This window comes from Anneissia japonica, unplaced genomic scaffold (genome assembly GCF_011630105.1).
Source record: "Anneissia japonica isolate Jap-2015-1 unplaced genomic scaffold, ASM1163010v1 scaffold38271_len224072_cov190, whole genome shotgun sequence".
Taxonomy (NCBI): Eukaryota; Metazoa; Echinodermata; class Crinoidea; order Comatulida; family Comatulidae; genus Anneissia; species Anneissia japonica.
Genome location: NW_022713090.1, coordinates 125,728 through 138,025, shown reverse-complemented (window position 1 = coordinate 138,025; position 12,298 = coordinate 125,728). Strand labels below are relative to the sequence as shown.

Sequence of the window (12,298 nt, the reverse complement as noted above, 5' to 3'; positions counted from 1 at the left end):
CGTCAGCGATAGAACATAGGCTACATATTTGATACTGTCTGCCACAATTATTGTTTTCATTTATTCCATGTTCTATCTTCTATCATGCAAAATTGTCACAATCTTTATGTGTGTAGTCCGTACAGGATAAAGCAAACCATTTGTATATTTCAATGAATTTGAAGTGCTGAATTATTGCGAACCATTTCGATATAGGTCTCAACGACTCATGGCAAACTGGATGAGCGATAGTGTTAGTATACACTGACTTATGACACGAGTCATATGAATTTAATGCTGTGGAACAAAATATTTTTTCAGCTTGATTGCATACATACTTGATTCAAAATGTTGGCAGAATTTTCTGTGATTATAAATGGGGCTTTTAAATTGTAGCGTATGACATTTCTCATTCTAGACCGTGCTTTACACATTATTTAGCTCTCAGCAACTACCGCCATGCGTGTGGCACCAAGTAGCATACGGTAGGTTAGCATCATTTAATACCATGTAACGCTCAGTAGCATAAGGCCTGATTAGCACCACGTAGCACATGTATTACCGTATATTATGGCAATTAATTTGTCGCACTACTATACAAAGTAGCACCAAATGGCACAATGCTGCTGGCAGAACCGTGAGGTAAATGTAGCTGCACGTAGGTACACAATTTGATACAAAGTAGCAACATGATAGTGGTACAATGTAGCATCAAATGAGCAGACACGTTGGCATTTGTAACGGTAATGGTCTCTATAGAGTATTTCACAATAAACAGCGTCTCAATCCTCTTAGCTTATTACTAAACTAATAACCCTAAATTAACCGCGACCAAACTACTAGGCCTAGGAAAGCAGCGCACATGAGAGTATACAATTGCCACAAATGCAAATAGCGTAAGAAGTAGGGGAGCAGCTTTCGTGTGCGCCGGGGCTTATTATAGGCTGCGTATTAATATTTTCAAGATGCCTTACAATTCGAGGGTCTTTCTTAAATTATAGACAGTAATTCTCACTAATCATAATTTTAAAACACTTATGCTTAATACTTGGAGCGTCAGAATGATAAATTCTGCGCGACATGAAATATTATCGTTTAACACATTAAAAGAAATAATGGTTTGTGTCTGATACTTACACCATTGTGTCTTCATATTTTTGGCATCCGTCATTACTCAACTAACATTTTGCATGGCTGTGATATAATAGGATGAAAGGTCGTTAGAATCATATCTTTACCAGATTGCTTGATATTATTTTTGATGACCCATTGGAAATAAATTGTGTCTTTTCTACTTTATGAGTTACCCTGGTTTCTGTGTTTCAATGTTCAATGTTTTTTGTTGTAATTTTATCAGGCCTATTGTTATTATGTATTTTGGAAAAAATAAAATCAAATAAAATCATCACTCGCGCTGCCCAACAGTATCACACTATGTAGCAAACTAAGTGTAAAGATAAGGTGTACCGTAAATAAATGTCAGTTTATTACTCTATTATTATTATTATTATTTAGTTATTTCTGTTATATTATTATCACTATTGTTACTGTATTACCATAATTGGTTTGTTGTTGTCTAATTAGCGGCAAAATTATTAGTTCTTCATATATCACAAAAATGTGCATGAAATGACTGTCTGCCAAGATCCCATAAACTCCAATGTTACGGTGTTTATCAAATAATACATTCGTTTAGCATAAAAGAAAACTATTACGGTATATGAACATAGCCTAGGGAAAACAATTACTCAATGGCAAGCTGTAGTCGTTGTCTAGCAAAACAGAGGGCCCTGATGCAATGGTTCCCGAGTACCTTAATTATGGTCCGAGATGTAGCGATGATTACTTTGAGCGTATAATGTATTGAAAATTATAAATGAACATCCTGGCCCATCAAACATGATGGTAAATTAAATATCATGTCAGAAAACTGTTGACTCAAGAATATAGCTGTTTTGTATAGTGAAGCCACATGCCTCTACAGTATTTATAATATAAAATAATACCATATATCTATGTCTATAAAGTATACGAAAAACAATTAAATTGAACGGAAATTTCACGTATATGTATAATATTATACGAATATGCGCTTCTTTTTGAAGTTTCGTACGCCATCAACGGTAGTTTAGTTTAAAAAATAACATCAGTCGAGTAATGGTACATGGTACCTTACGGGAATGCATGAAGTGATATGGAATATGTATAATTAATAGGACCTATACAAGACGAGAATCCACCATTACTGTCCAAAAACCTGCTATTAAAATAATTATGTAGAATGCAATTTGAACAGTGCTGCTAGAGAATCCATCATCTCCGAATAGGTCAGCATTCGTTGGAGTGTGATTTCCCATGTTAACGCTACGAGGAAGACATATCCCTCTTTGGTAATTCCGATAATGAGCAATATTGATGCAAACGACAATATTACATTGTACATTAGAATTTAGACTGTATCCATACATAAACTAGTTAAACTGATTTGATCGTATGGAAACACACAACTTATTGGCAAATTCTCTTCAGGTTTTAGACATATGTTTGCGTTAACTAAAATAATTGGGTATAAAGTTAATATTATTTTTCAATTGATAATTATAAGGACATAGACTGGTAATTTTAAAAGGTTTTCTAAATATTATCCACAGACAACAAACAAATGTATAGTTACATATGCCATACATACAATATTTTAACTGTACTAAAAATGTGTCATTCACCCTCAGAAAGTGCCTTGCATCTATCTAATCCATATGGCTTCGTATTTTATCTCGAGTAAAGCATGGTTTCCATACAATCGCTACACGAGTGCAATTTCCGGCCACCTAGAGGTACCATAATCATAAATGTTCTGGTCTCAACCCCACCCATAGTGGGACTGATGTGATATAGGCCTCCATCTGTGAAAGGCCTTCCCTTCCTCCTCTCTATTTCAAATTCCTGGATCCGTCACTGATCACATTAATTTGGGCCTTATGGTGTGTGTGGGTACGTGTAAGCGACCACCTTTCGTAAGCAACCACTTCCCCTAAACCAAAGGTTGCTTGCTTGGGGGAGGTTCAATCGCATAAACATTATATAAATTACTGATACCCTTTTGGAATTATACTAGAAGTAATAATTTCCCAACTCACTAATGTGTCAGATATAATGCGTTTATGACTATTCAACAGATCATCAGACTTATAATACATAGTCTATCAAATATTAGATTTGTTACCGAGATATTTTAAACTAAAAAATCGTAAAGGTAATTTAGCAAGAAAATCCAAATCCCCTTTAGAACTTAATCATTATTAGCAATTCTGGGAAAACCCGCCACCTTTTAGTGCAAAACCAATAGATTTAGGACACCTTTAGTGTATTTGTATGTGCTTTTATGAAAAAGCAAAACAATTTCACGGCAACATTGTTTGTTGTTATGACAATTATTTCAATCTAAATCCCAATTGAAAATCAGAGTGAACTTTTGTGACAGCCACATACGTATTTATGGGACATGCGCGTATTCTTATCACTATATCCCTAATATAACATGTCCAGATTGATTGGTTGTTCAGTTTGATTGACATTTCAACTTCAGTACCCCTGTATTGTTAGTTGGAACGTTGAAATATTTGCGCCAAAATTTAGTTTTTCCGGCGGTTTGTCAGACGAGCGACAATATATTTCCACACGAAACTTTCGAAAAGAATCAGGTCACTTTTGTAGACGTAAATAAACCTACAATCTTCGATCGGATATTTGCTGAATATTATTCCATTCATCAAACGCGTCTGAGAAAATTCTCAGCAAACGGTAAAGAACATTTCAGGAATTATAATATATCTTAAATTTTCTTAAAGTAATATGAGTATGCCACCATTTTTATTTATTGTGAACCCACTTTACATTGCTCGATTTTAGAGGAAGTGTGTAAAAACCTTCCCAATAAGGTCGTAATTAAGTAAACTATTAAAATGAAATTTAACCCTGCACCTTCCCTTTAAGATAACATGTTCATCTTCTTTATGGTAGCATTACATGAATGTAAGTCCATAGAATTACGTTTGACGTACATTTGGATTATGTTCACATCACATTGGAAAAGTTCTGACAATTATTGAGTGACTGTTTGTTATATATGCGAATAGTTATAGTAATTGAAAGCAATGAGTTGTATATCTCATGTTTATAAAATTATTTATATCAAGTGAAATCAAAACCTGGCCAGATGTATGAAAAAAATATCATTTATAGCCGATTTTCCCTAACCAAATTGTGGATGTTTCTGTACACAAAGCCTGGTACTCACTACGCCCGGCGGTCATCGGCCAACGTGATTCTAGGGAGACGCAACGCCACGACAGGCGCGCAACAAATTTTTAATTACGATATTAAAGTTCACAGCGTTGCGTCGTCTAGCGCTCACAGGGGGTGAAGTTGGAGATGTCGTACGACGCAGTAAATGCCTGGCTGCACACACTGCACCGTCGATTGTTAGCCGACGCGATTCCGTAGGAAGCGCAGCGCTACGAAAGGTGCGAGCAATGGATCGTTGCTAATGACGATCCACTGTGCCACCTTAAAGCAGCAGACGGCGTCACGTCGGCAGCGCTCAAAGAGAGGAGATGGATTTGTCAATGCATGTCAGTTTTATTCCCAACTGTTTCATCACAATAATATTTAATTAACACCTGAATAATTTATTATTAATAAAAGGAATGTCCTGGCCACCGTGGATTAATAGACAGTTCCCCGGTCAAATAATGATAATGTTAAAATCGGTCAAGGCTCACGATTAATTCTTAAAAAGATTTTTACACCTGATCGCATGCATGAAAAAACTGATTTTGAGCTTGGAGAAATATGTATCCTTTAATTTTCATACAATACACCGTGTCGTTACCCAGCTATCATGTAATCTTTCATCTGGTTCTTCGTCTTCTTTTCCCTCTCTTCCTCACCTAATGTGAGCATTCTTTAGCATGTTGTGCAGGAAATATAGCATATTTTATGCTCAGCTGCAATTATTTATGTCTTTGTTTAGTTGTATTTCTTTTACTTTTCAAGAAAAAGTAGGAAACCTAAAAGTGTGCATTCGTTAAACTCCCATTTGCATTAAATTGAAATTCTTCGTTTATTAGGCCTATGTATTCCCATACATGTTACTCCAAACCCTTAATTTAAAATACTGCTAATTAATAACTACTAAAACTACAATTCTTATTAATCATTAGGATATTTCAAAGAAGGAACAAAGAAGCGTTTAAATCATACGGATGTCGGATTTAATGTTACCGATCCTACGGCACTTTAGGTTCCATTGCAAATATAGGTCTGCGCGTAATCATACATGTGATTTCCACATGTAAGTGTGGGTAATGGTGGGTTTGGGAGAATGCGGATCCACCCTGCATAACAATGACAAAGTTACACTGCAGAATGACAAAATTTCACTGCATTTTTACTACGTTATACTTATAACGCCATTACACTGGACAGTGTCGCAGTTATGTGCGATCTGGACATCACTTAGTCCCCGCACTCCCCTACAAGTCAAATACACAAAATTACTTGGGACAACTAGGGACAATCACGCTAAATTACGCGTAGAACCTAAATTTGCAATTTGGCGCGATACCCGGCATCACTTTAAGTTAACAATGAAGTTGTAATCATAAACTATGGTCACCCATCGATAAGTAGTCGTATTTCTTCGCCGATATTTGTCGGTTGTATTTTAAATGAATACGGCACCGCTCGTTTTGGTGCTGTCTATTAACATGTATACAAACTCTTATTATTCATGAAATTTAATAGTAGGCCTACATCTTTGATTTTCAACCTATGTGCTTTTCTTTACAGGACCATGATTTCGTCAACCAGCGTCTGTTTGTGGGATCATCACGTGCACTATGGAACAGTTCACGCAGGTGTTTCGTAATGCGCCACGCCATTACCAACAGGCTAACCATCTTACTGACTCGCACTTGGATGTTACGCTGAGGATAGTTGGTTAGCTTTATAAATCCGTTTTATTTTTTATACTTGTATGTTTTTATTCAAGTAGAGATTGATGTTGTACAAATACAGTAGACTGTCGCATAATTTACACGTCACAATGGCAATGGATCTGAGTGAGTATTCTATAGAGGAAGAAGCCGAGCGCGTGGACAGTTGGATACGCAACGCGTCGTCACTTCAGGATCAATGGAGGCTACGTGACTTCCTGAAAGCGCTCGCAATCTTGCCAGAATCGTCGCGTGATCTCTATTGGCGATACGTGCAGACTATAACCGAAACATGCTTGGAAATATGCCTCGCTCATCTGCAAATAATACACAGTGTGAAGGAGGAATTTTTGTTTCACAATGTACTAGAATTAGTTTGGATGGCATGCGCGTACGGAAGTGGAAGAAAAACAATTGCCGCCAAAAGTAGAGGGATATTTCCGATTTTTATTCACAGTTTGACGCAAAACATGAAACCAAACAATCACCATACAATGGTGGCCCTGGAGAGTTGTGCGCAAGCGGACGGAGTGTCCCGGGCGATATACGCCATCGTTCATAACATGTTACTTTGCAACGGCGAAGTTGGGTTTACATCAAAACTTGACTTCAGCACAAGTGGTCTTTTGCAGTTAATTGTCTGCTTTCTTCCCCGAATAAAAAACACTGAACATGGGGAAATATGTTTGCGAATCTTAAATATTATTACCTCTCCAGGAGCTGTTGGAAAGGAGTATGTAGACACGGCATCAGTGTTCAAGTCGATATCACTATACTGTAATGATCTAAAGACCCACGAAGAAACAAGACGATTAAGAATTTTTGAGCTCGCTGGACGAGTTGGGGAGAATCTTCGACGTTCCAATGGAATAATAAGTCATTACCCAGTGGGGTTGTCAAGTGAAAACTGGAACCGTCCTATCCTGAATAATAACAATGCTGATGTACCAGTAAAGTGGTGTTCGCTCCCGACCTGTAAAAAGTCGGATGAAAATTCTGTAGTAACTTTGAAACTGTGTGGAAACTGCAAGTTATCAAGATACTGCAGCGTCCAGTGTCAACGACAACATTGGGAGAGTGGGCATCGTGAAAAATGCTGCGTAATATTTTACGCGGCAGCAGCAGCTGAGTTTGGAGACTGTTCATGACCATTACTCACTACGCTATGATGATAGCGGTTGTTGGGTTTCCATTACTTTACCTTTTTTGACACTCTGCTGAGTGATTTCATTACCGTTAGCAATGGCCATTACGTCTTACAATCACCTGTTTGATATCGTACTTCATTAGTTCGCCAGCAAACTGAGCAAACATACCAGAGAACTCAACCAACCGTTTATTTTCAGTGCAGTTATAATTCTATGAAAATTTGTTAGTCTAAAGCCGAGTGCATACTCTGTTGGCCGACACTTTGTCATCGAGTACTCAGCCCCGCACTGTATGGGCACGTTACGACGCGACGCCGTCTGCTGATTTTTGGTGGCAGTCTGAGTGAGCGGACCGTCGCTGACGACAGTTTTCGTAGAATCGCGTCGGCCGACCGTTGTCGACAGAGTGCGATTGGCTTTAGGTGACAACTCTATTTTGGGTTAATAATAATAAGAATTTCGATTCATTTGTAATTGATTCACAAGTCATTAGTGTTAATTACATAGGCCTATCTTTGTTCAAAAATACAGTTTCGTTAATCGAAACATCTTACTGGATAGTACTGTAAGTGCATATTTATCAGTCATATAATCACTTGATACTATTAATCAAATATTAAGTTTAATACAATTAGACACCACAAATGCATTGACAAGAGTCATTCTACGGTATTTGGTCCCGGTTTGATTTTCATATTATTCAGTTGTTCATATTGTTGCTATTTCTCAAGTGATATACGTCATATGTTAATTACCATTTTTCATGCGAAATTATATCTGATAATAGGAAGGTTTAGCAAGCGATAACGAAAACGATTACGTCATACATTTTTTAGTCAATCCGTTCACTACCATAGCATATCTTTCACAACGTAGGCCATCAACGATCTTATTCAGCTCGTATATGTACCTTGCACCATGGAGGAATGTTTAAGGCAAGAATAAGATAATGAAAATGACGTACTCGTATTCGCTATCGTTTTCGTAAGCTTACGAAATCTCCATGTTGCTCAGAAATCAGATAAACGATGATAATTTATTGGTTAAGATGCTAGTCTTCTCATCCCAGGGTCATTGGTTCAATACATGTGACAGCAGGACTTTTTCTCACGACTAAAAACCTCATAAAAAGACTTCGCTAATAAAAGCCTCACGTTATTTCATATATTTAAGAGGGCCCCTAAATATCAGTCGATCAGGTTCCGCTGGAAAGGTCACCCTCTATAAATATGGTTAAAACAAATAATAATTAAAACATAACGTTGAATGCTCGGCCATAAACACATAAATGTGTAAGTTATTAAGTTAAAATTAGTTCATACATTCCTATAGGCCTATTAGTTTTCCCCTTCGGAAAACATGACTATATAAATATGATTATGTCATGAATTCTTACACGACCAGATGGTTTTTCCTACAAACATGCGAAGTTTTGTCGTCGTGATAAATAGATTGGTAATGGCCAATTACGTAAATGGAAAGGGCAGAAAAAAATGTTAATCAAAGTGCGTGTACAACACAAAGTGCGTGTACAACAAAAAGGAATGTTATGGCAGTTTGGGAAATGTCACATTGTAACGCATACACTCGTTTGAATATAAAAGTATTTAAGCAAAAATATACTGTACATTCACAGTGAAGAATGAACCAATTACTGTAATCTTATGCTCGATAATGGGCCTTTCCGGTAAGCCCCGCCCCTTGGATATTGTTGCTAAGGTCCCACAAAACCACACGTGTGTTTCTTAGACACGCGCGTATTTCTGGCACTGTCCTGATTGGTCAGCTGATAAGTTTGATTGACACTCCGGAAAGATTCATTATGCTCCATTCATAATCACAAATAAATATACCTTTCTCATTTAATGTATTTATTTCCATTACGTCAAAGTACATTAAATTGCAAGAACTTAAATATTTTCTTCAAAATTGCAAATCATTCCAATTTACAACAGGATGTTAAAGGATTAGTCCTCTAATTTGTACAGTAATAAGATTTATTATTTAAAAAAAGTATTAGCATAAGCCTAATAGCATAATTTATTCTAATTATACTCGCAAGTATCAATAATAGGCGACGCAAGGTATTATTTTCATATCGTTTTGGAATTTTGGAAAAACATCAGAATACTTAATAATTATAATAATGCATTCATAGACACTGATCATTCTAATTTATATGTAAACTATAATATATTTCAAATGATGTCTATCCGTATATTAAGTAGAAATTCCTGCACGGACGCCAATTTGTGTAAAGCTTTTATATAACAGAGTAGTTTAAACGCGTTTTAATGCGGCGCAATAAACGCAACGCATACTCTCGCTGCGATTTTGTGCGACGTGTAATACACATGCAACAATTGGCTGACGCGCATGCTCAACTTTTTCGCAGGAGGTGGGATCGGGGAATTAGACAACATAGAACAGACTTCTGAAGTTTGATAGTCTAAATCAGGCTTAAGAGTCGCGCATTTTATTCTAGACCTATTTTATCGTCTATAAAAACAATACGCTACTGAAGAATAGTCTTAAGATAATATTGTGAAAGTATACTGTGTAAATGTTAAATATGCTATTACACAACCCCCTAAAAAAGGAGCACTTTTAATGTTTCAATTTGATGAATTTCATTATAACACTGTTATGATAAAATATACATAAATATTAAAAAATGGGTATATAACAGCAAATGGTTGATTACGATATGGCAGCGCAGATTGACGGTGAGTTATCGTCTGCATTTGGTGCATGTAATGAAATAAACTGATCGGAGGAAGTTCAGTGCTTGTTTCGTTGAACTGAATCAGTCAGACACGATATGAATATTTCAAAGTTTATTTTCTATACAACCATGTAATATTATCATTCTAATTGACATAAACATGATATGTATCCCATTTTACATAATAATATAATATATAACTTGTCGTGCACATTGCAACCGTAGGCCTATCCCCGATATTTGCAATGCTGTAATGGCAAGGCATATTCTACAATCAAAACTCTACTTTACCTACTTTTGACACTGAAAGTATGTTTCTCCACAATAATTAAACGAATCCAATTGCACTGAAGATAGGCCTACATATAAATGCAAAAATTAAGATTATAGGCCTATAATGGTAATATGCAAAAGTATATAAAACATGAGAATATACACTTAGTACTACACGGGGTTGAATATTGAGGCCCACAAAAAAAATCCCCTAACGCCTCATGTCCATAAGCTGCTAATTTACGTGCAATAGCAGCACTGAACATAATTACGGTATGATCGCTTCTCGTTCGTTACATTGCGGATCGTATTTCTTATACACAGGCCCTGAATACATATATAGGCCTAAGCGACAAATTAATCTAGGCTTATGTTAATTATTATCGTTTCAAAAGTAATAATTAGTATTATGTCCAATCGAATTATTAATAGATAGTTAATAATGGCTTCATAATTTGACGAGACATAAGCTTTCTTAGAGTATCAGTATTGATATTAATTACCTCCCCTCAAAATTCGTACTCACATAAATCCAATTCCGATATCTTATAGCAGGTGGGAGGGGGTGGGGGGTCTCCACATTATCTTTCACTTTTGAGGAGTATCAAGCTTCTTGTTAAAACAGGACAGAACTGTTTACATAATGTAGGCCTGCACTACGGTACAGATCTATACCATAACGGACCAAAAAGTTCCCATCCCAGTTCAAAACATTGTGGCCCGAGGCCATATTAGAATATCATAATCTTCCAGGTTAGAATGTGTATACGGTAACCATGGGCCTCTATATTCCTTGAATATTCAATACCAGAAAGGAATTTAAGAAGATCGATAAATGATGGATACGTTTAATCATGGTGAGGATTGATTAATGATGTGCGGAATGAAAATGAAAAATATAAATTAATGATAATATATGTGTGAGCGATTGAGAATTTTCTACTGAGTCATCTGCGAAATCGATGATAATAAGACAGTTAAACTACACCTCGAGATTTTTCAAGAGCTATTAATGTGAATATTCTACGTTTTATAACATTGTCTGGTTGAATTGGTTGTGTTACTGGGTATGTGATGTCATTAAATTCTTTTCGAAAGTAAATATTGGTTTCATAATTCTTAATCAGGCCTTTGTCTAGCTAGGCCTGTTTTAGAAAAACGAATTTCTCGATCTTATGTTACCGTAAAACGAGCTTATTATAAATGATGAACACATCCAAAAATGTACTTCATGAAAATTGACAGAGCCGAACGTACATTAATGATTATATGGCGTATTGTCGTCAGTCCAAATAAATGTAAAACCAACAACGCAAATCATATTTTTTTTTAGTATTTAAATACAATGAAGCAATTGATTGAGTATATTTTCCTAAAATATGTATTTTGTTATTATAAAAGATGTCTTTAGCTCATATATACAAATCTTTAAGCATCTAGAAAGTAAATAAAACCTGAATTTATATTTCACTAAGTTATTATTAATCTCGAGTTGTGCTTAACTCCTTAAGTGGTACCGCAGGAGACTTAGATATATCTATTCACAGTATTTATAATTGAAAACAATAATCTGAGAACATAGAATGATGTAAAGGCAGTTGATAATTTAATTCTTAAGAGAATTATTCGTTGTTTTGGAATAATTCTCTCCAGTGATTTGATTCAGTTGAGTTGATTAAGTTTGCAAAAACTGTCTTGTGTTTTTATTATTCCCAATAGACGTCACACACAATTTGCATTTTTCGTGTCAATACTATTGCGACGCAAACAGTCTGGATTCAAAACCATATGTAATATAATGATTTATAAAATGTATAGACCTACATAATAAAAGCCTATAATAGTACTTAGAACTAACGTGTATACTGTCTCTTATACACATCTAGATGTGTACAAAAAAGCAGAAGATGCGAGCACAAACCCAAGTTGTTTGATTAGTTATAACAATATGGTTACATATTTATGCATTAAATGTATACAATACCATTATGTCTTCTCTATTATTAACCGGTTAATAAACTCGGTCAACAGCGCTGTTGAATTACTTTGTAAATGTGTAATATATTATTTTTCACTTTTGCTGCACAAAATTGAGGTAGACAGTATGTCGCAATTATTGCGCTATGTAGACTGAATTGTCTTTTGTTTATGCAAGTCATGTCTATACTAAGCGCCAC

At 35.8% G+C, this 12,298-nt stretch overlaps 1 protein-coding gene across 2 annotated transcripts in view; it reads left to right on the top strand.

Moving 5' to 3' along the window:
• LOC117108228 overlaps positions 1–11,977 on the top strand; it is a 19,033-nt gene extending 7,056 nt beyond the window's left edge. The window contains exons 1-2 of one of the 2 annotated variants that reach the window (XM_033250190.1): positions 379–464; positions 5,830–11,977. In XM_033250190.1, coding sequence (XP_033106081.1) covers positions 6,041–7,123 — 1,083 coding nt within the window. In that variant the 5' untranslated portion in view covers positions 379–464; positions 5,830–6,040 and the 3' untranslated portion in view covers positions 7,124–11,977. Of the gene's footprint in view, positions 1–378; positions 465–5,829 lie in introns of those variants that run through there. The other variant, XM_033250189.1, reaches the window with a different exon arrangement.
• The last annotated feature ends 321 nt before the right edge of the window (positions 11,978–12,298 follow it).